At 41.7% G+C, this 24,530-nt stretch overlaps 1 protein-coding gene across 2 annotated transcripts; it reads right to left on the bottom strand.

Moving 5' to 3' along the window:
* Positions 1-429: 429 nt before the first annotated feature.
* On the bottom strand, positions 430-20,947 carry CASP8AP2 (caspase 8 associated protein 2). Of its 2 annotated transcripts, none has more exons than XM_069974741.1 (9): positions 20,876-20,947; positions 18,912-18,974; positions 17,908-18,008; positions 16,059-16,133; positions 12,089-12,204; positions 8,493-10,759; positions 4,504-7,027; positions 2,111-2,210; positions 430-650 (listed from the first exon to the last, which is right to left on the bottom strand). In XM_069974741.1, the coding sequence occupies exons 1-9, from the start codon at positions 20,937-20,939 to the stop codon at positions 588-590; spliced, it is 5,373 nt and encodes a 1,790-aa protein (XP_069830842.1). In that variant the 5' UTR covers positions 20,940-20,947; the 3' UTR covers positions 430-587. The 2 variants fall into 2 exon arrangements, with proteins under 2 accessions (XP_069830842.1, XP_069830843.1); XM_069974742.1 differs by having other exon boundaries at positions 8,709-10,759.
* Between the last annotated feature and the right edge of the window lie 3,583 nt (positions 20,948-24,530).

Raw genomic sequence — 24,530 nt, 5'->3', positions numbered from 1 at the left:
CTACTGTAGATTCACTCATCTCTAGTTTTTGATATACTTCTCTCTCCTTGCTTTGTGTGAGCAAGACAACCCCATAAACCTACATTACAATCAGTCACAAGACACTGAGCCGGAAAGGAATGCGCAAAGCACGGACCTCTCTTGACCAGTGTCAGTCTAAACAAACAGACCCCCTACTAATAAAAACCTTTCATGTGTCTCTATGAAAAGATATTTTGTGGCAATGACCATTTGAAATATATAATGAAGTGCTGCTATAGGACGACGACGTATATCCTAACCAGAGCTATGTTATAGCTCAAGTAACCAATTAGTTATAAACGCTGCTAGTAATAAACTTTGTTTCAACAGATTAACTATGTATAAAAGTTTTCATACATATTGACACAAGTGGAACATATGGCTGTTGCTGCAAATAGAGGCCAAAAATCTATACAACACCTCAGTTTAATTTCTTGAAGTTTTTCTATTATACATATCTTCATATATTTACAGAAATCAGATACTTGTGCAGATTGTCATTAGATATATAGCGTTGTCTTTGTGCATGACATTGGAAGTATATACTACATGAAGAGAAGCATTTTTCAACTGATGGAATTTCTGCTCTTTTTAAACAACTTCAACAATTGCCGGAACCTCTCTTCCACCTGGGAAAAAGAATGAAAAATCAAAACTTTACAATTTAAATCTCAAACGTCCGCTATGACAAACGATCTTAAATTGTCCACCCTATTACACAGGAAGATGATCGGTCGTTCTTGTGCTTGTCCTTTTGTGCTGTCTGATAGACCAGGGAACTACGTGTTATTACACAGAATGATGTTTGAACGATTTGTGAACGATCAACAATGAAAATAGGTCCAGATTCTATCAAACGATCAACAATTTCTCGTTGGTCGTTTAATCATTGCCTGCTATTACACAAAATGATTATCATTTAAATACGAACAATCTAATGATAGACCCAGGCAGATAGGGAGGTAAAATAAATTATGCCTTTATCTTTGCTGATGACCATTTGCACAATTTTAAAACTGCATTTTTTCAGCATGCATGCCTCTTCCCTCCCGCACCCTTCCTGTCTTGACTGATTGACGTGCAGGAATGAGCTGGTCTTTGAGCCTCTGGCATGGCTATGTAGAGGCATTTGCATGGTAGCCCCAGGGGCCTTCAGAAGGCCCCCAGTGATCATGATTTGACAGCAGCATGTAACGGGTTAAACCAAGTGAAGGATTCTCTGCTTCTAGTAGTTACTATGAGAGCCCAGCTACTGACAGACAAACTCCTAGGATGTTTGTGTGTAATCTGTGTGTGCATTAACTTACTCTGACCCTGGCGTTAAAAAGGCATATCGATTGGAACACCCATTAGCAACCGCCGTAAAAACTAAACTAAAGGCCTTTTTATGATAATTTCATCTTTAACGCCAACTGTAATTTTGACCAAGGCCGCCCAATCTTTTGCATGCCAATATACATAAATTAGGGACTCATGTGGGTCACAAGACCTGCACGTGGTACATGAGGCAATATGGTTTGATCAAATTATATACCAACATTCTGGCGTTTGTTTTTAAATATAGCCGAGAGGTACAACTTGTTTAGTTCACCAGTGCACGATTTCTGTCCTCAGCACGTTTTGGATGTATACCTTCCAAGACAAGGAAAAACAAGTACCAAATTGCGATTATCGCATGCCATGTCCACAAGCTGCTCAATACTGAAGTATACTTCCATGACATACTGAAGGTGGAAGTGCTAGGGAGTAGAACAAGTAAAACCTTTTCTGCTCTACAGGCAATCCCTTTAAACTGAAACACAGGTAAAAAAAATGACAACAGTTTGGCATGGTCTCTAAAATTAAATGGCGGTAGAGTTCAGAGGTGTAAAGCTATGGTTAGTGGCTGTATCTTAACTGCATGGCAATACAAGTTTTAAAAAAAAATCAGAAAAACTCAGGTCTCATCGTTGGCTCGGGTTATCTAAAAAAAATAGTGCAACTCTTGTTGACATATTTGTAGGTCGATATTGTTGTTTGATTGGATTTGAGAACCAGTAAATAAAATAAAAGCGCCAAGTGAGCTTTAATAAAGAGAGTTAATACACACCTGATGTGGGTATTTATTCATCGATGAAGATAAGACGAGAAATGTCTTTTTAGATGGACCAAGCTTTTGACACTCCAGGAGAATTGCACGGTCTTCATCTCTGTAATGAATACATACATTAATAAGGCTACACAATTAAGCAGATGCACAAGGATATGCCTAGACAACGGTTGGGGAACCTTCAGCCCTCCAGGTGTTGCAAATTGAGAATGAGATGAGACTTGCATTATTGCCACAGCTGGACAGACAGATGGTGCGTTTACATGGAACAATTATCGTTCGAATTTTCGCAATAACGATCGCATTTGAGCAACAATCGGCTCGTGTAAACACAGCGAAGGATCAAGCGACGAGCGAGAAATCTTTCATTGTACTCTTAACATGCTCTCAAATCATCGTTGGTCGTTCGCTAAAAATTCGCAGATCACTTCTGTAAACAGTCTTTCAAAGATTTACCCTGTGTGTGAGATGGGCTTAAGTGATCTTAAAAACGATCGCAATAACTATTTTTCCTAATGATTTATCAGTCTAAACGATGATCGTTATAAAAACCAAATTGTTGCTTCAAAATTGTTAAACGATCAATTGGGCGAATTGTTGTTCTGTGTAAACGTAGCATAAGGTTCCCTATCCCTTGGCTACACAATGGCCTCTGTTGTACTACTGTCTCTTGAAATAGTCACATGAAATGACCATACTGTATATTTAAAGGTAATCTGTCAGCTCTGAGAGCTGAAGACATGGACAGCCAGCCACCAGGGATATAAAACAAATGATACATCATACCTGATATATGCTGTGCTAAGCTGTAGAATGCAAACCCTTCCACCTCCATTTGATTATTGTAGAGGGTTTGGCTTATATCACTGAGTGTTGTATATCAATCATGCAAGGCAAGAAAGGATGAGGGAGAGAAGAGGCATGCATGCTGCAGCTAAGCACAGCGTCTTTGATAAGGTAGCTTGGAATGAAAACATGATTTTATAACTTTGCAAAATGCCATTAGCTGTATAATTTGTCCATAGCAGCTATCTGCCCATGTCTGCAGCTCTGAGCATGATACAGAGTTGACCAGTTCCCTATAATGGACACTTGCACAGCACTCCAACAAATGGTGCATGAATAGGATTCCACAAGTCAAAAGATAGTAAAATATATATTTTACACATTTCTTTCCTAAGTTGTATAACTTTGTATTATAACCTTATTAACCCCTTAGCGACCCATGACGTATCTGATACGTCATGGTGCCGCTCGGGGTGTTCAGAGCGGGGTCCCGCCGGGACCCCGCTCTGAACGGCGCTGATCCCGGCTGACACGTGCAGCCGGGCAGTGCCTCTATTAGCCGGCGCGGGTCCCGTTGCCGCGCCGGCTAATTAAGCCTCTAAGTGCAGCTGTCAAACCTGACAGCTGCACTTAGAGGCTTCAGACCTCACGTCCCTGGTGTCTAGTGGGACGGATCGCATCGCATCGCGGGGGGGGGGGGGGGGGGAGGAGATCCGTTCTTCTGCCCGTGCCGGGCCTCAGCGTCGGAACGATTGGCTGAGCACAGTTATGCTCAGCCAATCGCGGCTGAGCTTCGGATGACGCTGCAGAGGGCGGCCGGCACTCGGGAAGATCCGCCGGCCTCCCGAAGAAGACGTCACTGCTGAGGATCGGAGACCGTGGACGACACGAGATGCGGTGAGTATAATGCACCACACTTCCGGGTCTAGCGTGGGTGGGGGGAAACACGGGGAAGGGGGCCATTCACAGACATAACATACATTACAAAGTTGTATAACTTTGTAATGTGTGTTATTCTGTGAATTTTTTATCGCCGGACAACCCCTTTAAACATTTTTTACACTCTGGTGAATACATTTCCCCAAAAAGGTTAAAAATATATATCATATAAAATCTCTAGAGAGGAAAAAAAAATGATATAAAATTAGGTGGTGTGACAACCGAGGTCAATCCTATTTATTTTTGCATAAAAGGAGGCCTGTGAGCAAGGACAGAAGACCTAGTAACACTGGACTTGTCTGCGGCCAGTTTGTAAAAGGAGTGTAGGGGTATGTGCACACTTCAGAAAATAGACTGAAAGTCAGTTGCGGAATCCGCCACTTGTGGACTGCGGCGGGCGGGCGTCTCCGCCCGTGTCTTAGACTCCATTCTATGCACGGGCAGATTCTGTTCCATTCCATGAATGTGAGCGGTGGATTCTGCGACGGAATTTCCGTCTATTTTCCGAAGTGTGCACACACTCTAGAAGAGGATTTGCATAAAATTGCAAGTCTGCCTCATTCACTTGAGGCCAACCTGATAACAGAGGGTCTATTATGGAATTCAAATATTCATATAAATCCAAATTTACAAAAATGAAAAATCTGCAAATAAAAAGGAACATTTACCTTGTCCAAGAAACAATGACTGATCCTTTCTTCTTGATGACATTCTTTGCAGACAAACTAGATGGGGAAACTTTGGAGGAATGGAGGTTTATAGTACCGTCACTAACTGCTCTTCTGCGTTTCTTTTTATTGGAACTCTCTTCAGTTTTGTTACACTTTGTACCATTATCCTGATCAGAAGGAGACAAGGTTTTTTGACGTTTGGCTGATGGTTCCTCTTCTACCGATTTCCTCTTCTTCCGTAAATTTAAGTTCACAGTATTGACATAAGAAGGTTTTATAGGCAATATATCAGTAGATGGAACTGGAGTGCATGTTTTTTCAATACAGTTTGTAATGCTCTGTTTGCAGTCTACTTCTACAATATCAGCAGGTAGTTTCAATTCAGCCGAGAGCTCTAAATGTTGGCTTCTACAAGGAGACAAAATTAATATAGATTTGTTTTCTTGGACAGGGAGTTCGACCTCTATTGGTCTATTCCCATCAATTACAGATTTTTCGGTGATATTTGCTAAATCTATGTTATTTGGATGGAGTAGTATGTTTCCATTATACGCTTCTGACTGTGTGTCCGGCCTAGAATCCATTTTGAGTTTATTACCTTCCACAGTGTTTACCGATTCCGGGACAGTATTACCAGTCCCTTCTGATGAGCAGTCAGAGACTGGAGAGCTAGAAGACACAGCGCGCCTTATTTTAACAATAAAGTGGTCATTCGATTTTTCCATTATAACTGCCTGCATGGGTTCACTTGGATGGTACTGAAAGCTGCCTGTTTCACCTGTATCGTCTAAAGATGCAACACTTGAGTTGTCAGAATCCAAAGTTAAATGTATATCTTGTTCAGTTGCATCTTCTTCATCCACAACTGAACCCTCGCGGCACTTTAATTCCACTTCTGATACACACTCTGCTTCGCAAACCGGCCTTAGAAAACTGAGATGGGAATCAGATTTCAAAGGTGAAGGAACGGTTAAAGACACGGCAAGATCTTCCAAAAGAACTGAAGAAAAGGATTTAAGTCGATCTTCAGAGCTACTTAAGGACTTACTGGATGAGGCACTGGTGGGTATCTCAAGTAAACAGCTCTCATCGAAGACATCAGGGTTTAATACAGTCTCAAGCCTAGGGAAAGGTTGAACGTGTGGAGGAGAAATTGAAGACCAGGGAAAAGCTGCTTTTGTTGGCGTTTTATTTACAGACAGGGAATCCACATTCAAATCAAATTTTTGATTTGAAGAAACAGTCTTTTCTGGAGTTCCTAATATCCACATGTTTTCTGGCATGTTGTTAAGCGACAAATTATCAGAACTGTGAAGTAAACTCTTAAAAATATCTCCCATGTGATCATCACTGACCAAATTAAAGGACAAGCCTGAAGAATTTTGTTGATTTTTGGTACATGGTTCATTAGACATAGAAGTCTTGGCAGGTGATAGATAAGGAGGCTTTGGTGTTGAGTTGAAAATACTAGAAGTAACATCAATGTTTTTAGAGTTCAAACTAATTTCTGTTGACTCGTTTGCAAGTTCTTTTTGCATAGTCTTGTCATTTTGAAGCTTTGGATTTGATACTCTTGGTTGACTGTGGAACTCAAGCCGTCTTGGACAGGGTCCTGATGAGGGTGCCGCTTTCTCCATACATTTGCTTCTCTCCTTTTGAGAATTTTTCACAGGATTCACAGATTTTTGAGTATTTATACAAGATGTATTTTTTTCTATTTCAGCCTTGTCGCAAAGTTTTAAAAGCACTGCTTTAAGGATGTCAAACAAAGAATCTAACTGATCATCTACAAATTTCCATAGTCTCTTTTTCATATCGATGAGATGTTGTTCAAAAATTCTGTCCACAATCCCATTCTTTTTTAACTTTTTCATCTTGGTCTCAATGTGCTTGCAAAGTTTTTTCTGCAATCTTTCTTGTGAGGAGCATAAACTAGTAAAGTCTAGATTTCTTACCAGAGTAATAAAACATAATGTTGCTGTATCTATTACCCGATGAAACTGTGCAAGTGAAAACTGTATCTTAAATTTCATGTATTTCATCCTTATGTGTTTCCTTATAGTTCGTAACATTTGTAAAATGTCCTGTATACTTGATGGGATAACTATTTCTAAGATCCCATCAAGGCAGGAATCTGCACTTAGCTTTTTTTCTTTACTAGTTGGACATGCTGATACTTTTGATTGTGTGCTGATTGTAGATTTCTTTTTCTTAGCAGGTTTTTCTTTTGGCAAAATCGGTGTGTCCGGTTTTGGCAAGGGCAGTAGATTTCCATCCCGTCCAGACTGGCTTTTAGTCATACTTGTCATTTGGTCAGGAACCCGATCGATAGGACTAGAAGGCTGCATTGTTTCATCACATATTGGCTCATCTTCACTTAAAATCTCCCCCTCTTCCACTTCATCAGAAGAAGCCACTTTAGAGCCAAATTCTGACTTGTTCTCTGGTTGACAATTTTCCTTGTTTAATTCTTCAGCTATTGATAAACAGGTGGATTTGGTGTCTGTCTCTGGCAGTAATTCTAAAGTGAAGATGACAAAAATATTAGCATATTGCAACTACAAACTGACACCAACTTTTGAAAGTTTTTCTTAAGTGACAAAAAAAAAAAAATAGTATTTATAAATCACAAAATCTGCAGTTGTATTTTTTAATAGCACCATTTTGGGATAAATATTTTATGATTATTATTTATTTTCTTTTGTTTGTGTGTGTGTGTGTGTGTGTGTGTGTGGGGGGGGGGAATACTATTTTTTTTTTATTAATCTTTTTTTGGCTATGTACTAAGATTGTTGGCAACTACCTTGGAACTGGAACACAGTCCTGCCAAAACAAAATAGTAATAGTCTATCAAGGGTTGTCTCCTGAACACACTCTAAAAAAGTTGTAGTATTTTTTTTTTTTACTTTCTTTCGAACAAGTAAAAATTAATACAGGTCATTAAGTTATATAAGCCCCAAAATAGTTCCACTAAAAAATATAACTCCAAAAAATGCTTGATCCGTTAGCTGTTGTGAGCAATATAAACTTCTGACAGCTCTATACAGTGGTCACGATGGGTAGTCTTAAAAAACCGAGTGTCCCGGTCATGCGACTTGCATGAGAAAGAAAATTTTAATTTTTTTCTTCACAATGAAAGGCACCAGATATTGGTATACTCTCTGACTTTAGTAGATCATCATCAGTAGCTTTGATCGCTGAATATTTGCTGACCCAAACACACCACTTCAAAAAGTGAACAGATTTTTGAACTGAAGATAGTACTGGCAAAGAGTTAAATGGAGTGCCAGTATCCATGCATGATCGCAACTCCATAAAGGGTCATGATTATAGATGAGTGAACTGGGTTCGGGCTTGAGACGATCCGAACCCGAACGTTCGGTATTTGATTAGCTGGGGCTGCTGAACTTGGATAAAGCTCTTAGGTTGTCTGGAAAACATGGATACAGCCAATGATTATATCCATGTTTTCCACATAGCCTTAGGGCTTTATCCAAGTTCAGCAGCCACCGCTAATCAAATGCCGAAAGTTCGGGTTCGGATCGACTCGAGCATGCTCGAGGTTCGCTCATCTCTAGTCATGATCAGTGAAGGTTCCAGCAGTTAGAACCCTTCCCCCAGCGTTCATTCATTTATCACCTACCCTTTTGATAGGTGATAAATTAAAGTCTTTGGGCCACGAGCAACAACATCTAACCAAAACGTCATAACTGTATACTTTGATTTGTGTGAACTTGCATTTTTATTTGCTTATAAGTTACAGATACCAGGAATGTTAGAATCTATATATACTCGAAATAGTGATTGAACAAATTAATGGAACTACATAGTAGTGTGAGCGCTTGCCATATAACCTTTAAAAATCAAAGTATACACTTAAGGGCAGAGTGAAAATAAAAACATTTAAAAAAAAAAGTGTTTAACACATGCAGGCATGCAAAACTACAGCTAAGTCTACGATTACATAACACTACAGTTATGAATACCTTTATGTAAATTGCTCACTACAGAAGCCTTAGTTGTGCGCTCAAGTGTATGCAGATGAGCTTTAGGTCGGATTGGGCTTTTCAATGGGCTGAGGACTTTTGGAATATTTCTTATAAAGTTTAAGTCAATAGATACTTCATCATAGAAACAAGGTTTATTCTCAATTCCTTTTGTGCTTACATTCACAAGCTCAGTATCTGATGATTCACATATACCTTTTGGGGTTTCAGTTACATTTGACTTCAGCGTGATTTCTTTGTCATTTGCATCATCATTCTTCTTTATGATACTGCCATCATCTTGAATCTGTTCAGCGGGTATAGACACATTATGGGTTTCAGAAGTAGGACTCCCGCTGCATCTGTCAATTTCTATAAATGAATCAAGATCAAAAAAGTCTGAACCATCTGCAAGACCTTGTGCGTCAACCTCAGAGTTGTCCGAGTCCAAAACTATACACTCAACCTGTTTATCTTTTACAGCCAATTTAGTCAGTAACTCACTGCTCTCATCAATGGCCGATTTTGGTAGGTCTTCATTTGAGCAGACTATTGCATCTGCAACTGGTTCAGACCTAGACACCGGTCTACAGTCTTCTATAGTAAAAGCTTCTGTTGTAACGTCAGCTATCGAAGCAAGGTCATTGTGCCTCAAGTCAGTCTTCAGAGGATGGATAGCATCGGTATTGTTTTCCATCACACACAGCTGGGATGAGCCTTCGACAGGAGGTGCCTCGACCTCACCTTTCATACTAGAGGCGCCGGAGACCACTTGTGTTTCCTCGGATGCTTTTTTAACAGGAGAAAGTGTTAAATTAAGGGTTTCCATAAATGAGAGTTTCAAGTCCTTTTGAGTGCAGTCTACTTCTTTTGCTCTTCCTTCATTTTTGTTCTTTTCACTCGCTTTAGAATACAAGGCTTTTTCTTTTCTTGATGACTGATGTGCGTCTTTTTCTTTTGCTTGTTGCCCTTTATCCTTTCGATCATGTCGACTTCTTTCTTGCTCATCTTTAGATCTTTTCTTTTCATCTCTTCTATTACGATCAGATCTTTCATTTTTATGTTCATGAGTTGGCTTATTTCTTGCTGAATTCTCAGATTTGCTTGGTTTGGAGTCTTTGGTTCCATGTTTGGACTCGCTGATACCATGTTTGGACTCGCTGGTTCCATGTTTGGACTCGCTGGTTCCATGTTTGGACTCGCTGGTTCCATGTTTGGACTCGCTGGTTCCATGTTTGGACTCGCTGGTTCCATGTTTGGACTCGCTGGTTCCATGTTTGGACTCGCTGGTTCCATGTTTGGACTCGCTGGTACCATGTTTGGACTCGCTGGTTCCATGTTTGGACTCGCTGGTTCCATGTTTGGACTCGCTGGTTCCATGTTTGGACTCGCTGGTACCATGTTTGGACTCGCTGGTACCATGTTTGGACTCATTGTACTCTGAGGGACGTTTATCCCTTCTTCCAGCATCACTACTTCTTTTGGCATCACTTGTCTCTGATAACTTATGGGAACCATTATCTTTTGGGGTTGAAATATGGGGGGTTCTTTTTGACATTCTTGGCTTTTCATTTTTTTCAGATGTTCTATGCCTAGATTCAGCATTTTTTTCTTTTTCTTTTTCATATGCTCTGGAATCCTTTCTGTGAGGTGATCTTTCATATTTTTTTACTTGTTTATCTTTAGAGTTTTCCAGCTCTTTCAGCTCAGTTTTTTCTTTAGTGAAACTTGAATGAGATACGCGATTTTCTGTCTCACAGGCAGTCTCGGACTTAACATTTTTGCTATCTTGGAAGGATTCACTTTTTCCACATTTTATAAGTGTCTGAGATGCCTTCTCTTTCAAATTAGAGCTTTCACTAGAGCTTTCACTTACTAAACTGGCAAAGTTGGATTTGGATTTTTCCTTTGACAAAGTCCGCTCATTGTCTTTACTTTGGCTATCCAATACCTTTTCTTTCTTATTCTTAGGCTCCAAAGCTTGTTCTTGTGAACAGTAGACCGTGTTTTCCTTGCACTGCTTAACAGCAAGTTTTTCCAAACTACATGTAAGGCTACTTTCCGTACAAGTCTTTTCCTTATCACAAACTTTTTTAGGGTAGGGACTTGTTATGTCTTTAGATTGCAAATTCACAGCTTTTTTTGGCATGCTTTCTGTGTGTTTTATGTTCTTTGAGAGGTTATCATTATTAGTTTTTGATTTATTTATACTCATTAATGGTAGTGGATTGGGTTTAGAACTGTGGTTCTTTCCTGGCGCACCCAACCTATCAAAAGATAAACATTTTTATTATTAGAAGAAAAAAACCTTAACACACGCAAAGACAACCCCCCAAAAACACACATTTACACACACAATGAGAAGTTAGGGGGCATTCACACGTCGGAAAAAAACTAGGCATGGACAAAACTCGGCGGACCGGACCTTGCAGCTCCTGGCATCGTGATTCCGGGAGCACTGAAATGGTTTAAAAGTTTTACCTACGGTATTTCACTCCCTGGTTGACTACTCTCCCCCGTCATATTGTAAGGGTATGAAGACCATCTCATGCAAGGATACAGGTAAGCAGTGAGCCAAAGAAAGTAGAGCTCAGCTGTGACCTTCTCCTGGCTCTATACAGAAGATCAATACTGTCACTTAATTAAAAAAAAAAAAAAAGTTATGTTATGTTAAGCATCTACCCTGGCCAGCTTAGTAGCAAGACTTAAATATGTCAAGAGTCTTTGTGGGGCATTATTGAGAACAAGGGAAAGGATAAATTAGTTGGAGTAGAAAGGTGACAAAGTATGTAATTTATATTTGTCTATTCCTCTATGCATTTCAGCTAATTTATGTGCAAAATTGGGCATTACCTCTTATTAATATAAAAAAATAAAAATAAAAAAAATAAAAATAAACTAATAAATTAAAGGGGTACTCCGACAAAAATCTTTTTCTTTCAAGTCAACTGGTTTCAGAAAGCTAAATAGATTTGTAATTTACTTCTATTTAAAAATCTCGAGTAGGGATGGTCCGAACCGAGTTCGGTTCAGGTTAGTACGAACCCGAACCCTCGGTAATGATTCCCGCTGTCTGCCCGCTCCGTGCAGCGGGCGGACCACCTGGAAAACTGGGATACAGCCATAGGCTGTATCCCAGTTTTCCATGCAGTCCTCTCGCTGGATCCGCCCGCTGCACGGAGCGGGCAGACAGCGGGAATCCGATGCCGAGCATTCGGGTTCATCCGAACCCGAACCTCGGTGGGTTCGGACCATCCCTAATCTAGAGTCTTCCCATACTTATCAGCTGCTGCAGCTATGTCCTGCAGGAAGTTGTGTTTTTTAGTCTGACACAGGAACTGTGCAAAGCAGGAGAGCTTTTTATGGGGATTTACTCCGGCTCTAAACAAACAGTTTCTTTCACAGACAGACAGAGATGTCAGCAGAGAGCACTGTGTCAGTCTGAAAAGTAAACATTTCCTACAGTACATACATCAGCAGCTGATAAGTATGGGAAGACTTGAGAGTTTTAAACAGAAGTAAATTACAAATCTATACGTAGAAACCAGTTGATTTGAAAGAAAACCCCTTTAATACTTTCTCTCTCCCATAATTACCTTTGATTTAGTCTGTCGATCTCATCTTCTTTACGTGTAATTTCTACCCTTGCAGTTTTTATGAGGGCAGAAATATTCTTTTTTAAGCACTGGTTTTCATTCTGCAAACTAGAGTTCTATAAGAAAAAAAATTTGTAGTTAAAAAGCACTATTAAAAATCACACAAAAATCCTCCATGCAACTATAAATAGCCCCCCCCCCAGCACTGTTTACAACTGTGTATAAATGTGTAAATGTCTCAAGTTGTATGTAAATCCTACCTATGTAGGCATTAGAGTGGTCTTTAACAGCTAACTACTCAGGGCTTTGGTAATCACGCCTCTCTGGCTGCATCTTTGCTCTAGGGCGCCCCCTCTGTGATGCGCAGCACAAGTTATTAGAAAGGATGTTTCCTGCTGTGACTAGTTAGCTGCTGAGAACTGCCCCGATGTTTACATATTTTTTGTTGTTGTTTTACATACGGGGCGGGACACTTACAAAGTACATATTTGGACCATATGAGTAACGCTAATACTAATTACTTATAAGGTTGGAAATAGAAATGAGCGAATTTACAGTAGGAACAAAGGAAACCGCCTGATGAGCAGAATTGGCAGTCTGCTCATCAGGGTGCAGGGTTTGAAGTCTGCTCTGCTCCGTGCCGTTTCTCCCTGAAAAGATGGGTCCAGTGCTGGAAAACTGGGAGACGTTTCCCAGGATTGGATTCATCTTTTCCAGCACCTGGGGAGGAGCGGTGCGGAGCAGACTTCAAACCCTGCAGCCTGATAAGCAGAATGCTGTAAATTCGCTCATCTCTAGTTGGAAACAGTGCTGGGGGCTAAATAACACTGATTTTATAGCTGCATAGGCAATTGTTCCTGATTGGTTCTCTTTAAAATTGGAGAAAACAGCAAAAAAAAACAAAAAACAAGAGAGTAAAATATGCATCCTCTGTCAAGATGTTGTAAGGCTGGAAAAGCGTTATTTTACAGCAGTTGTAGTAAGAATTATACATCTTTGCAGTGATACAATTTCAGCAGATTGCAGCAAAAACATGGCCAAAATGTGGCAAAAGCAGCATAGCCCATAAACTTCTAACCTTTGTTAAACACAATATAGGTCAATTTGTCTTAAAAAAAAAAAAAAAGTGCTTTGAATACATAAATGCATCAAAACTGCACATGATGTGATTGACACCAACCCGCTTACGAGTCTTGGAAGTTAAAGTGTCACTGTCATGAAATTTTTTTTTTTTGCAGAAATCAAGAGTCCAGGCGATTTTAAGAAACGTTGTCATTGGGTTTATTAGCCGAAAAATGCATTTTTATCATGAAAAAGCAGTTTGAAGCTCTCCCCCCTGTCTTCATTGTTCTCCTATGGAGAGAGCTAAATAAAAGACCAAAACAGGGCAACAAAGAGTTAATCTACAAATACCTCACCCTGTATCTCCTCTGACCATCACCACTGACCTCTCTGAGCTCTGATTACAGCCGTCACCCAGTGCCTGTAATCCTCTGTTATCTGCTTTCTGCTGCCGGCTAACTCCCTCCTTCCTCCTCCGCCCTCCCCTCTCTATAGGAACAGACAGGGTGTGACTCATGCAACAAGTCACAATTTCCTGATTTTTTGCAGTGGATGGAAAAGAGGAAGGAGGGGGGGACCTGGGAAAAGGCTTTTTAAATGCAGATAATGGCATATTTGGCTAATAAACCCAATTACAAAGCTTCTTAAAATCGCCTGGACTATTGATTTCTGCAAAAAAAATAAATAAATAAAAAATACGACAGTTAATGCTGCTGGAGTACAGCCAGGTAATGATCTTATTGGGGGGCTGCAGTGATGATACTCCACCTGTTCTCCGTGCACAGCCAGAGGCTTCACGGGAAATATATTAGAAAATAATTTCAATGTGGAAAAAGGAAAGCTGTCTAAAACCGTTAAAACACCAGGCATACACAAGAAAACCATCATTCTTTAGCCCCTTAACAACAATGGAGGTAAAGGTAGGCCATGGAAGTCTATGTCTAAATGACCCATGGCATACATTTACACCATCGTCTGCATGAAGTCAGCTCAGGAGCTAAGCTTGCTACACAGAAGGTGAGGACCGGTTGCTATCAGCAGCTGGGTCCTCACTGTTAATGAGAGGCCCCCGAAATCGTGTGCTTCCCCCCCATTAACCCTTGCAATGGTAAGTGCAGCATTTAAATGTCACTGTTCGATCGGGCTCCCGAATTGTGATTGCAGGGGTCCTGATCGTTTTAACTGACTGCCGGAGGTCTAACACTTACCTCTGTGCAGTCAGCGCAATGATCTTCTGATAGAGTCTGCCACAGGCAGACTATGTGAGGATAACCGATAACACTGATCAATGCTATGCAATGGCATAGCATAGACCACTGTATGCAATCTAGGAATTGCATGCAATAGTTCCCTAGGAGGAAAAAAAGAATTATAACATTTTTTAAAATATAATATAATATATTGCAAGTTTTTTTGGCCACATTATCAGAAAAAAAAAAAAAAAAAAAAAAGAAGATAAAATATATGATACTCATAGAAGAGATTGTGGTACCAAAAATGACTCCCCAACCAGCCCTTTAGGTGATAAAATCAAAGCACCATGGCTCTTGTAAAGGGAGGAGGAAAAGGCAAGAACGCAAAAATGAAAATTGGCCAAAATCCACTGTGTCCTTAACCCCTTCAGGACCAGGCTAATTTTCGTTTTTTCCTCCTTGTGCTTAAAAGGCCATAGCACTTGCATTTTTACACCTACAGACCCACATGAGCCCTTATTTTTTGCTAATTTCACTAATTGTACTTTGCAATGACAGGCGGAACTTTTGCATAAAATATGCTGCGAAACCAGAAAAAAATTATATGTGCAGTGAAATTGAAAAAAAAACCCACAATTCTTTTTCTTTGGGGGGAATGTGTTTTTACGCCGTGTGTCCTATGGAAAAACTGACATGTTATATATGTTCCTCAAGTCGTTACGATTAAAACGATATGTAACATGTATAACTTTTCTTTTATCTGATGGCCTGTAAAAAATTCAAACCATTAACAAATATATGTTCCTTAAAATTGCTCCATTACCATGCTTATATCGCTTTTATCCTTTGGTCTATGGGGCTGTGTGAGGTGTAATTTTTTGCGCCATGATGTGTTCTTTCTATCGGTACCTTTATTGTGCATATGCGACTTTTTGATCGCTTTTTATTACAATTTTTCTGGATTTGATGCAACCAAAAAATGCGCAATTTTGCACTTTGGGATATTTTTGCGCTTACGCCGTTTACCGTGCGAGATCAGGAATATGATTAAATCATAGTTCGGGCGATTACGCACGCGGCGATAGCAAACATGTTTATTTATTTACTTTTATTTATAACCTGGGAAAAGGGGGGTGATTCAGACTTATTAGGGGAGGGGGCTTTTTATTGACAACACTTTATTTTTTTTACACATATACTAGAAGCCCCCCTGGGGTTAGGGTTATTCCCCCTGTGGTTAGGGTTATTACCCCTGGGGGACTTCTAGTATATACACTTTGATCAAAGATCAACGAGATCGGCACTCGTTTGCTTTCGGCTGCTGCAGCCGAACGGTCCCCGGCCGGCTTCAGTAATGGAGATCTCCCCCACTAGACACCAGGGAACGGCTGAATCCGGTAATCTTTGACAGCTGCCTCCGATTATCTAATTAGCGGGCACAGCGATCAGACCGTGCCCACTAATAGCCGCGATCCCGAGCTACATGAGGCACACGGGATCGCGGCGGTTCAGAGCAGGGTCGCCGCGCGGTCCCGCTCTGAACGCCCTCACCCGCACGAGGACGTACAGTTACGTCCTTGTGCGGGAAAGGGTTAAAAGCCTATTGCTGCAATATATAAGCAAAAACACTATTTCCTGGAGCGCTTCTTTAAAATTTTATTTTAAATGAAAAACTAGATTGAAAATATTTTGCAAAGAATGTAATATTACTTTACCATAGACTGCATTTCCTTCAGCTTCATAATCAGTTGTTTGATTTGTCTCTGGCACTTCTCATATTCAGCACTTAGCTGTCAAAGGAAAAAAGAAGCCAAAAATTAAGCAGAGAAAGGTCACCTGAAAACAGCCAGGTCACATGTCAGCTCAGGTCATCAGATCCATGGTCAGGCTGGGATTTAAAGAGGTACTCCGGGCTGGGGTTATATTTAGTGTATGGCCGGCGAGAGAGTGAATATAGACGCCGCAGGTCACTTACCTCCCTGGTTCCAGGATCGCGACGCCCCGTTTTCCCATCCCGCTGCCGCTTCCTGGCCTGAGCTGCGGCTAGAGACGTTATGTCTCAAGGCAGCTCAGTTATTCAGTGGCTGAGGTGGGACCCCGCTAGAAGCGCTGAATGGCTGAGCTGCTTTGAGATGTCACGTCTCAAGCCGCAGCCACACGGAAGAACGGGGTGGCGCGATGTGGGACCCGGCGCTGGAATGGGGGAGGTAAGTGACCTACGGCGTCTATATCCACCCCCTCCCCGGCCATACACTAAAAATAAAGGGGTACTCTGTGCTGGGGTTAAGTCAGCAATATGGACACAATATTGTGCATGTAATATGGGGGGAGCCTTACAACTGGGTTTTATTTTCACAAAATATTTTTAATTTGGAAAAATACACACAAGAAAAGTGAAAACGCTCCGATTTCTATTATGTATTTCCTTTTTGCTGCGGCTTTGGATGTGAATTAGATACATTATGATTCCGCCTATTCACTCCTCATGCACAATACAGTGAGGTGTACAATCCCCTCTTACTATATTGTGCATGAGTAGTTAAGTGAGGTGTATTCCTCTCCACCTCATCAGTATGAATTGACAACCAAAGCCGCTGGAGAGCCGTCCCAATAGTAAAATAAATAAAAGCGAGAATGGATAGAATCAATATTGACGTAATTGATAAACTCAAAAGGTGTTATCTGGAAAAAAATTTCACTTTTTCCCTATCCACAGGGTAAGGGGAAAAAGTAGGGGGTCACAGGGGTGTGACCTCTGTACCACCCACAATCTCTAAATCTGGCCCAGCCGGCTCTGTTATTAATAGAGCCGTGGAACCAGCACGCGACCCGCGGCTCTGTTCATACATATGGAGCCAACAGAAAGAGACGACTACAGCGCTCTTGCGTTGTACTCTGCTCTTTCCGTCGATCCATAGGAATGAATAGAGCCGTGGGTGGCATGCCAGACCATGGCTCTATTTATAACAGAGCCATGGGGCCAGATATGGAGATCGGCAAAGCGTACAGAGGTCAGAGCCCCAGCGACGTCCTACTTTTCCACTATCCTTAATGGTATCACTCAATTGCATTGCAGGGTGCCAATGGCAGAAAGGGGTAAAACCCCTCCCTACTGTCAAACATTTTAGATGCAGTTGTTGCCACAAAAGGAAAAATAAATGGTACCATTATTTAAAACTCTTCTTGCACTCTTTAAGCCCACCAATTACAATCGTCCCACGTCCCCTGTGTGAAATGAGTGGCAGTACTAGGCTGTCACCATCAGTCCCACAGAGTGAATGGAGCACCACTGTGCACACATCACCACCTCTTTACAAGCAAGGGACTCTATTGACACAACTGTGGTACCAGTGGTCAGACCCCCAGCAATTTTACATTCCGCAACTATCCTGTAGATAGGTGATAATTACTTACTATATTAGGCTCTCCAGCACCGCCAACCAAAAGGTACTAATTGGGTGTTACTGCCACTAGTTCAGGGTCAGAGGATACAGCGATATAAAATGTAATATAATACACAGGACTGAATGGATTGTTATTTCTAGTGTACAATGGAATACATACATCACTGAATGAGGCCTCCTTAGCAGTTCCTTCCTCTGTAATAATTTCCTCATAGAGATCCAAACAATTTCTTGAAGGACTGCTTTTTTCAGCTGCTTGCTCTGATAGAAGGAAAAATAGACATTTTTACAAAAGGTGCACTTATGTTATAGAAGTACCTGCCTTAAAAACAGGTATATGTCAATGGAAAAATTATATATTCACAATTCACCCTGTGTGAGAGATAGGCTTAAGCGATCTTAAAATGTTCGCAATAACGAACTCTCCAAACGATATGTCGTTCCTTCTAAACGCTGATCGTTATAAAAAACACATCGTTACTTCGAAATCGTTAATCGTTCGATCTTTCCCTTTTAAGTAGGTAAACTGACAATGTTCTTTATATAAACATATAAAAACTGGTGCCCTCCATGAAAAAGTAGTGGTGTTTTAAGACGAAACCGAGACAATATGGTGACAGTGAAGGTGTATTAGGCTGGGTTCACATTACATTTTTGCAAAAAAACTGATGCATTTATGTGCATCCATTTTAATCCGTTTTCCATTGACTTCCATTACAAAAAAAAAAAAAAAAGATTAAAATTCATGTTTTCTTTTAACATACACAAAAATAAGGTTAGCTAAGTTTTTGTGTACAAGAAAAACGGATGTGTTTTGATCCTTTTTTTTTTTTTTTTTTTATAATGGAAGTCAATGGAAAAATGGATGCATACATTTTTTGCAAAAATGAATTGCAAAAATGTAGGGTGAACCCAGCCTTATGAACCATTTTAGCTTTGGAAATAAGAGTTCTGATTTATAAAGGTAGGTCACCCTTTGGAAATTCTCGGTGTGATTATCTATGAATCCAACAAGAAATATTTCTCAGAAATAAATAATAAATAAATATATATATATATATATATTATATACACACACATAAAAGTATAACAGTAAACACATACACAAACACACACACACACACACACACACATAAAAGTTTAACAGTAAACTGGAGCAATTACCTGGTAACGTGTCCAATCCACTATATATATCAACCGAACTTGCATCGCTTTTTGCAGGAGAAGCTGTAATAAAGAATTGCATTTTCAAAAAAGTGCCAACGTAAAAGCAGCCAAATGTTAGGCAATACTACAGATCAGAGACTATGAGTATGTCACTGGCACTTCATCCACGTTACTAATAGGCTGTCTTCTCGGGACGCAACTGAATGACAATAATACAGCCCTTTTGATACATGGATGACTTCAGTTGGTATTTTCCATCCAGAGATTAAAGTAATGACAGGCCACTAATTGGTCTCTCTGCCTGTCAATCATCCTCGCAGAGTGCGCCGACAGGCAGAAAGCATACCTCTCAAAAGAACGCTTATATGGTAGGGGAAATGCATAGTCAATCTATTTGGTGCAGCTGGAAGCTATATAAGCACACCTGGGTCGATTGGTTCTCTTTAAGGATTTTTTTACACATGCATTTATTTTTGTAGTTGGGGGGAAAAAACAAAACTGAGAAGATTTAGGGAAGGGAAAAAGCTACCAACAGGGTACAGACCATCGATCTAAACACTCAAACTATGACCGATAAACACTTTTTTTCATGGCATGACAAGTACTTTAAAGTGTCACTGTCGTGAATTTTTTTTTTGCAGAAATCAATAGTCCAGGCGATTTTAAAAAACTTTGTAATTGGGTTTATTATCCGAAAAATGCATTTTTATCATGAAAAATCAGTTTGAAGCTCTCCCCCCTGTCTTCATTGTTCTCCTATGGAGAGAGCTAAAGAAAAGACCAAAACAGGACAACAAAGAGTTAATCTACAAATCCCTCATGGGATATCTCCTGTGACAGTCACCAGTGACCTCTCTGAGCTCAGATTACAGCTGTCACCCAGCTCCGTGCCTGTAATCCTCTGTTATCTGCTTTCTGCTGCCGGCTAACTCCCTCCTTCCTCCTCCCCCCTCCCCTCTCCCTAGAGCAGACAGGGTACGTCTCCTGCAACAAGTCACAATTTTCAGATTTTTCAGAGTGGATGAAAAAGAGGAAGGAGGGGGGGACCTGGGAAAAGGCTTTTTACATGCAGATAATGGCAGATTTGGCTAATATACCCAATTACAAAGTTTCTTAAAATCGCCTGGACTATTGATTTCTGCAAAAAAAAAAAAAATACGACAGTGACTCTTTAAAGGTGTTGGCCACTATATAGTAAAATAATTCAGTGTACAGTATTAGTAACTGTACTCACTGTATATACTGACAGCAGCTCCCTGTGTACCTCAAAGCTAAAATCAGACTCCCCTCCTCCAGGCTGTGCTGTCCTGCTCTGTGGTGATTCTGTCCATAAGATGGCCGACATGAAGGAGCTTTGCTCTCTTTTTCCACCAGGACACTATTCTGTGGTGCTTGTGTCTATAAGATGTGACCATGGCCCTCTGTTTTGACGAACGAAGCCTAATATTCTTAACTCTAAAACGACCAGAACCCAGAAAGACCTAATAAAAAGTCAAGGGGACCCACAAGTATTTGCCGTCATTCAAACAGAACTAACAAAATAGAAACCCATGACACAGGTGAACAGAGTCTCTGCCAGTCAGTATTCCCGAGGTATTGTGGAACATCTGTCATATGATGATAGGCAGTGGAGCAAAAATATCATAAGGCTGCATTCACACGTTCCGTACGGAACATGGACGTGGAAAGCCTGTAACGGACTCTCCCCTGTACAGATATGCGCCGCGCTGTAACAAATCAGCCGAGTGGCTCTGTCATTACAGCACGGCACATATCTGTACAGTTCCCCCGCTCTCAGCATCTACAGATGTTGCCCGGGCAGGCAAGAGTCCTTTACAGGCATTCCAACCTGTGAATGCAGCCTAAGACTCCAAGAGCCATCCTGTTCTTTGAAAGCAATTCTCTTCACTAGTAAACCATGCAAGTTCATTACCACAATTCCTGCTTCCTGCACCACTTACCATGAAGATCTTGAATATGTATCATGTCCTCATCACAGGGATCTACATTTAACGGCATCTCCATTTGTCTGTCCATCTGCAGAGAGAAAAAGGGAGTATATATAATATGTTTTTTAAATTCTAGCAAATCAAAGCATAGCTGTCATTCAGCAGCCGTTTCCTAAATATCAGAAGAGTCAAACACTTTTCTCGCTCCCGGCATCATAACAATAACACAATATGGAGAAAGTCTACTACAGGGCTTCCCCATCCGTAGCTTCAGTGGAGTACGGGATATGGGAATAAGCCATAAGGCTGCATTCACACATTCCGTGTTCTGCAAGTAACAGGGACGTGTAATGCCTGTAACGGAGTCCTCCCCACGTCCGGGCAGCATCTGTAATAAGATGCTGGGAGTGCGGGAACTGTACGAACATGCACCGTGCTGTAATGTCAGCGCAGCTGCTTCGTTACAGCACGGCGCATATTCATACAGTTCCCCCGCTACCATCTTATCACAGATGCTGCCCGGACGGGGGAAGGACTCCATCACAGGCGGAACACAGAACGTGTGAATGCGACCTAAAGCTTTGTCCACATGTGCATCTCAAACGCAGTGAAAACCATGTCTAGCATTTATACCCCAATGTCAGGCAAAGAAGATGGCATTAAAACATTAGAAATGTCTGTTATCGGTGGCTCAGTGGCTCCCTGCAATTTAATCCTGGGAAGCTGATATTTTGTAATGATAGTCCGGGGCCTCTACAGCTACTGTGGCTCGGCAATTGCTATGGCCTGTAGCAATTGAGTGTCAATGTAATAGAGATCAATGCAGTAAATATGTATCTATGAGCAGTCAAAGTCCCCAAGGAGGATCCCATAATAAAAGTTTAAATGCAAAATTAAGAAAGAGAAAAAAAAATACAAAAACAAATCACATTCCTGATCTCACACACCAAATGCCACATCACATTGGTCACATCTTGTCTCAGAAATAAAAAGAATAAATAGTGATCAAAAAGTAATTTTTATTTTTTTAAGTTTCACAGCATATTTCATGTAAAAATTATTGCAAAGAACAATGGGGTCACATGGGTCTGCAGATTAAACAATGAATGGTCTGTGTTTTTTTCTCTTTTAAACATGAGTGGAAATAAAGCAAAAAAACAACAAAACAAAACAAACTTTTGACAACTCACAGAGACATATTAAAGGGAATGTACTATCAGGCCCGGGCTGAAGCACTGGAGGCGGGCCGACCAACCCCCAGTGGGAGGAAACCACCGCCGCCGCTCTATGGGGGGGGGGGGGGGGGGGGGTCGGCCCACCTCCAGTGCTTCAGCCTGATAGTACATCAGTATAAGCAGCGTATTTACTGCTGCGATATGCAGCAGATTAGATCTAAATAACTGAACACAGCATCAAATCTGCTGCAGATCTGCTGCGTATCTGCTATGTATACGGTGTGTGTGTTTGTACCCTAAAAGTTTTGATCGTCCCGGTGTTTAGACTGTGACCGATTACCAGTAAAAGAGAGGCCTGCACTGCTGCTGGTTCCTGTCTGTCAGACCTGGATGTGGATGGCCCCATTAACGTACATTATGCAGCCGTCCAAGACAAATAACACAGAGCCACGTGCTCCATAGTGTGCAGTGGGGAGTTCTAATGCGGGCGCGCAAGAATGTACCCATATCAGAACAAAGCGGCGGCATAGATCATCCAGAACTAAGCAGCGGCATAGATCATCCGGCCAGTACTGCAGTACCTGCCAGGATGATCTTTTCAGAGACCCGCCGTTCCGTGACCCGAACGGGTCACGGAACGGCCAGTCTCTTACGTTGTGTGAACATAGCCTCAGAAAGTAAACCTATTGAAAATTACAGTGCCAGGAATCGCAGCGGAATCCGCTGCTGGACTCACAGCGTGAAATCCGCTGTGATTCGCTATGTGTGAAGCTACCCTTAAAGGGATAAAACACCTGAGAAAACTTAAGTGTGTAAATGGGCCTAAATGAGAAAGAAACCAAATAGAATGAAGAAATAACATTAGTGTGAGCATGCTGGCAGCCATAAGTGCTTCACAGATGCAGCCCCACATAGCAGTGCCTGAGAGTGACAGCCCTCCTGGGCAGCCACACTGACCAATCACGTAGTGTCTTCTATCCAGAGAGCTGTGATCTGATTGGCTTACCTGCCTTCCATCAGTGAACGTTACTCGTATACCGGTATAATAACATTATATGGAAACCTATTTATCAGTAACATGGCCCCGTCTGCAGCCAGGAGTGTACACAATGCTTACGGCCTGCAGGCTGCTGGCGGAACTCACCCTCCTTCACGTCCCTGTAAGCACAGCAGGTGGAGGCCTCCTTCCACCTCCCGTCATCGGTCAGCTGGTCACGGTTTCGCCCTCCCCCCGTACTCAGATCCGTTTACTGCGACTTCCCCCCCATCCCGGTACTACCGAGCCCCGCCCACACTCTCTCTCAACCACACACTCGGGCATCCAATCAGAACGCACGTAATGACGTTCTCAGGGCGACGTCGCTTAGCCGCACCTACTGGGTGCTGCTCCTTTGGCGGGAAGACTTGTCTTCAGTCACAGAGGCTGCGGCGACCAGGGATTGTGTGTAGTGAGGCGGCTGCCGGGATGTTAGTGCGCTGTCAGGTGATCATTCAGTCCTGTCAGTTAAATACGGCCTGTAATACAGCAGCTTATCGTGGTCACCAAGGCTTACCTCACAGCGTAATACATGCAGTCACTTTACAGCCCTGTGAATGAGGCTCCTGCAGAAATGAGAAGTATAAGGGGGCATTGGGGGGGGGGGGTCTGTTCATGGAAGAAATCATGGCACTTCTGGCAACATCACTTGGGAGCTCTGCATCAGTTTAAAGGGGAATCAGGTTAGACAAATTAGATTAGTTCCCTTTTAAAGCGAACCGATCACTAGGAATTTGGTTCTAAGGCTACTAGCAGCCCCCTATAGATGGGGTGAAACGCTACCTGAGGGTAGGTTTACACTGCGGAACCTGAGCAGAGAATTTCCGACGGATTCCAGAGCTCGTACCCATTCACGGCCGCGCTCCATTCCGCTGGCTCCATAGACACCATTCTATAGGCGTCCCGATTCTGCTATGAGATGAAAGAATTGACATGTCAATTCTTTAGGCGGAATCCTCCCGTGCATAGAATGGTGTCTACGGCATAGGTGAAAAGGTGCGCGGCCGTGAATGGGTACGAGCTATGGAATCCATCGGAAATTCTCTGCTCGGGTTCCGTAGTGTGAACTTACCCTTACCATGTGTTCTATGCGGTACTGCATTCTGGGAACTGCTCAACCAGGAAGTACAGTAACAATCAGGGGCGTAGCTAAAGGCTGATGGGCCCTGGTGCAAAATGTTAGCTTGGGGCCCCCCCATCTCCCCCCGATTAGGCAAAGTCCTATCTAACGTTATATCCAATTACTCTAATGTGCCACCATGTTCTAATGCCGTCACTGCCTCCACCTCATGTACTGCACTACTGCCCCCTATACGTAATGGACTGTACTGTGTCATTGTCTAATCATTGTATTCCAATCTTTGACTCTACAGCTGAAAAACTACAACTCTCATCATGAACTGCCAGTTGTAAATGATGGGGGTTGTAGTGCTGCAACCTGAAGAGCCACATGCTG

This window comes from Dendropsophus ebraccatus, chromosome 6 (genome assembly GCF_027789765.1).
Source record: "Dendropsophus ebraccatus isolate aDenEbr1 chromosome 6, aDenEbr1.pat, whole genome shotgun sequence".
NCBI classification, from domain to species: Eukaryota; Metazoa; Chordata; class Amphibia; order Anura; family Hylidae; genus Dendropsophus; species Dendropsophus ebraccatus.
The sequence above is the reverse complement of the archived record's forward strand: the minus strand, read 5'-3'. Positions and strand labels throughout refer to the sequence as shown.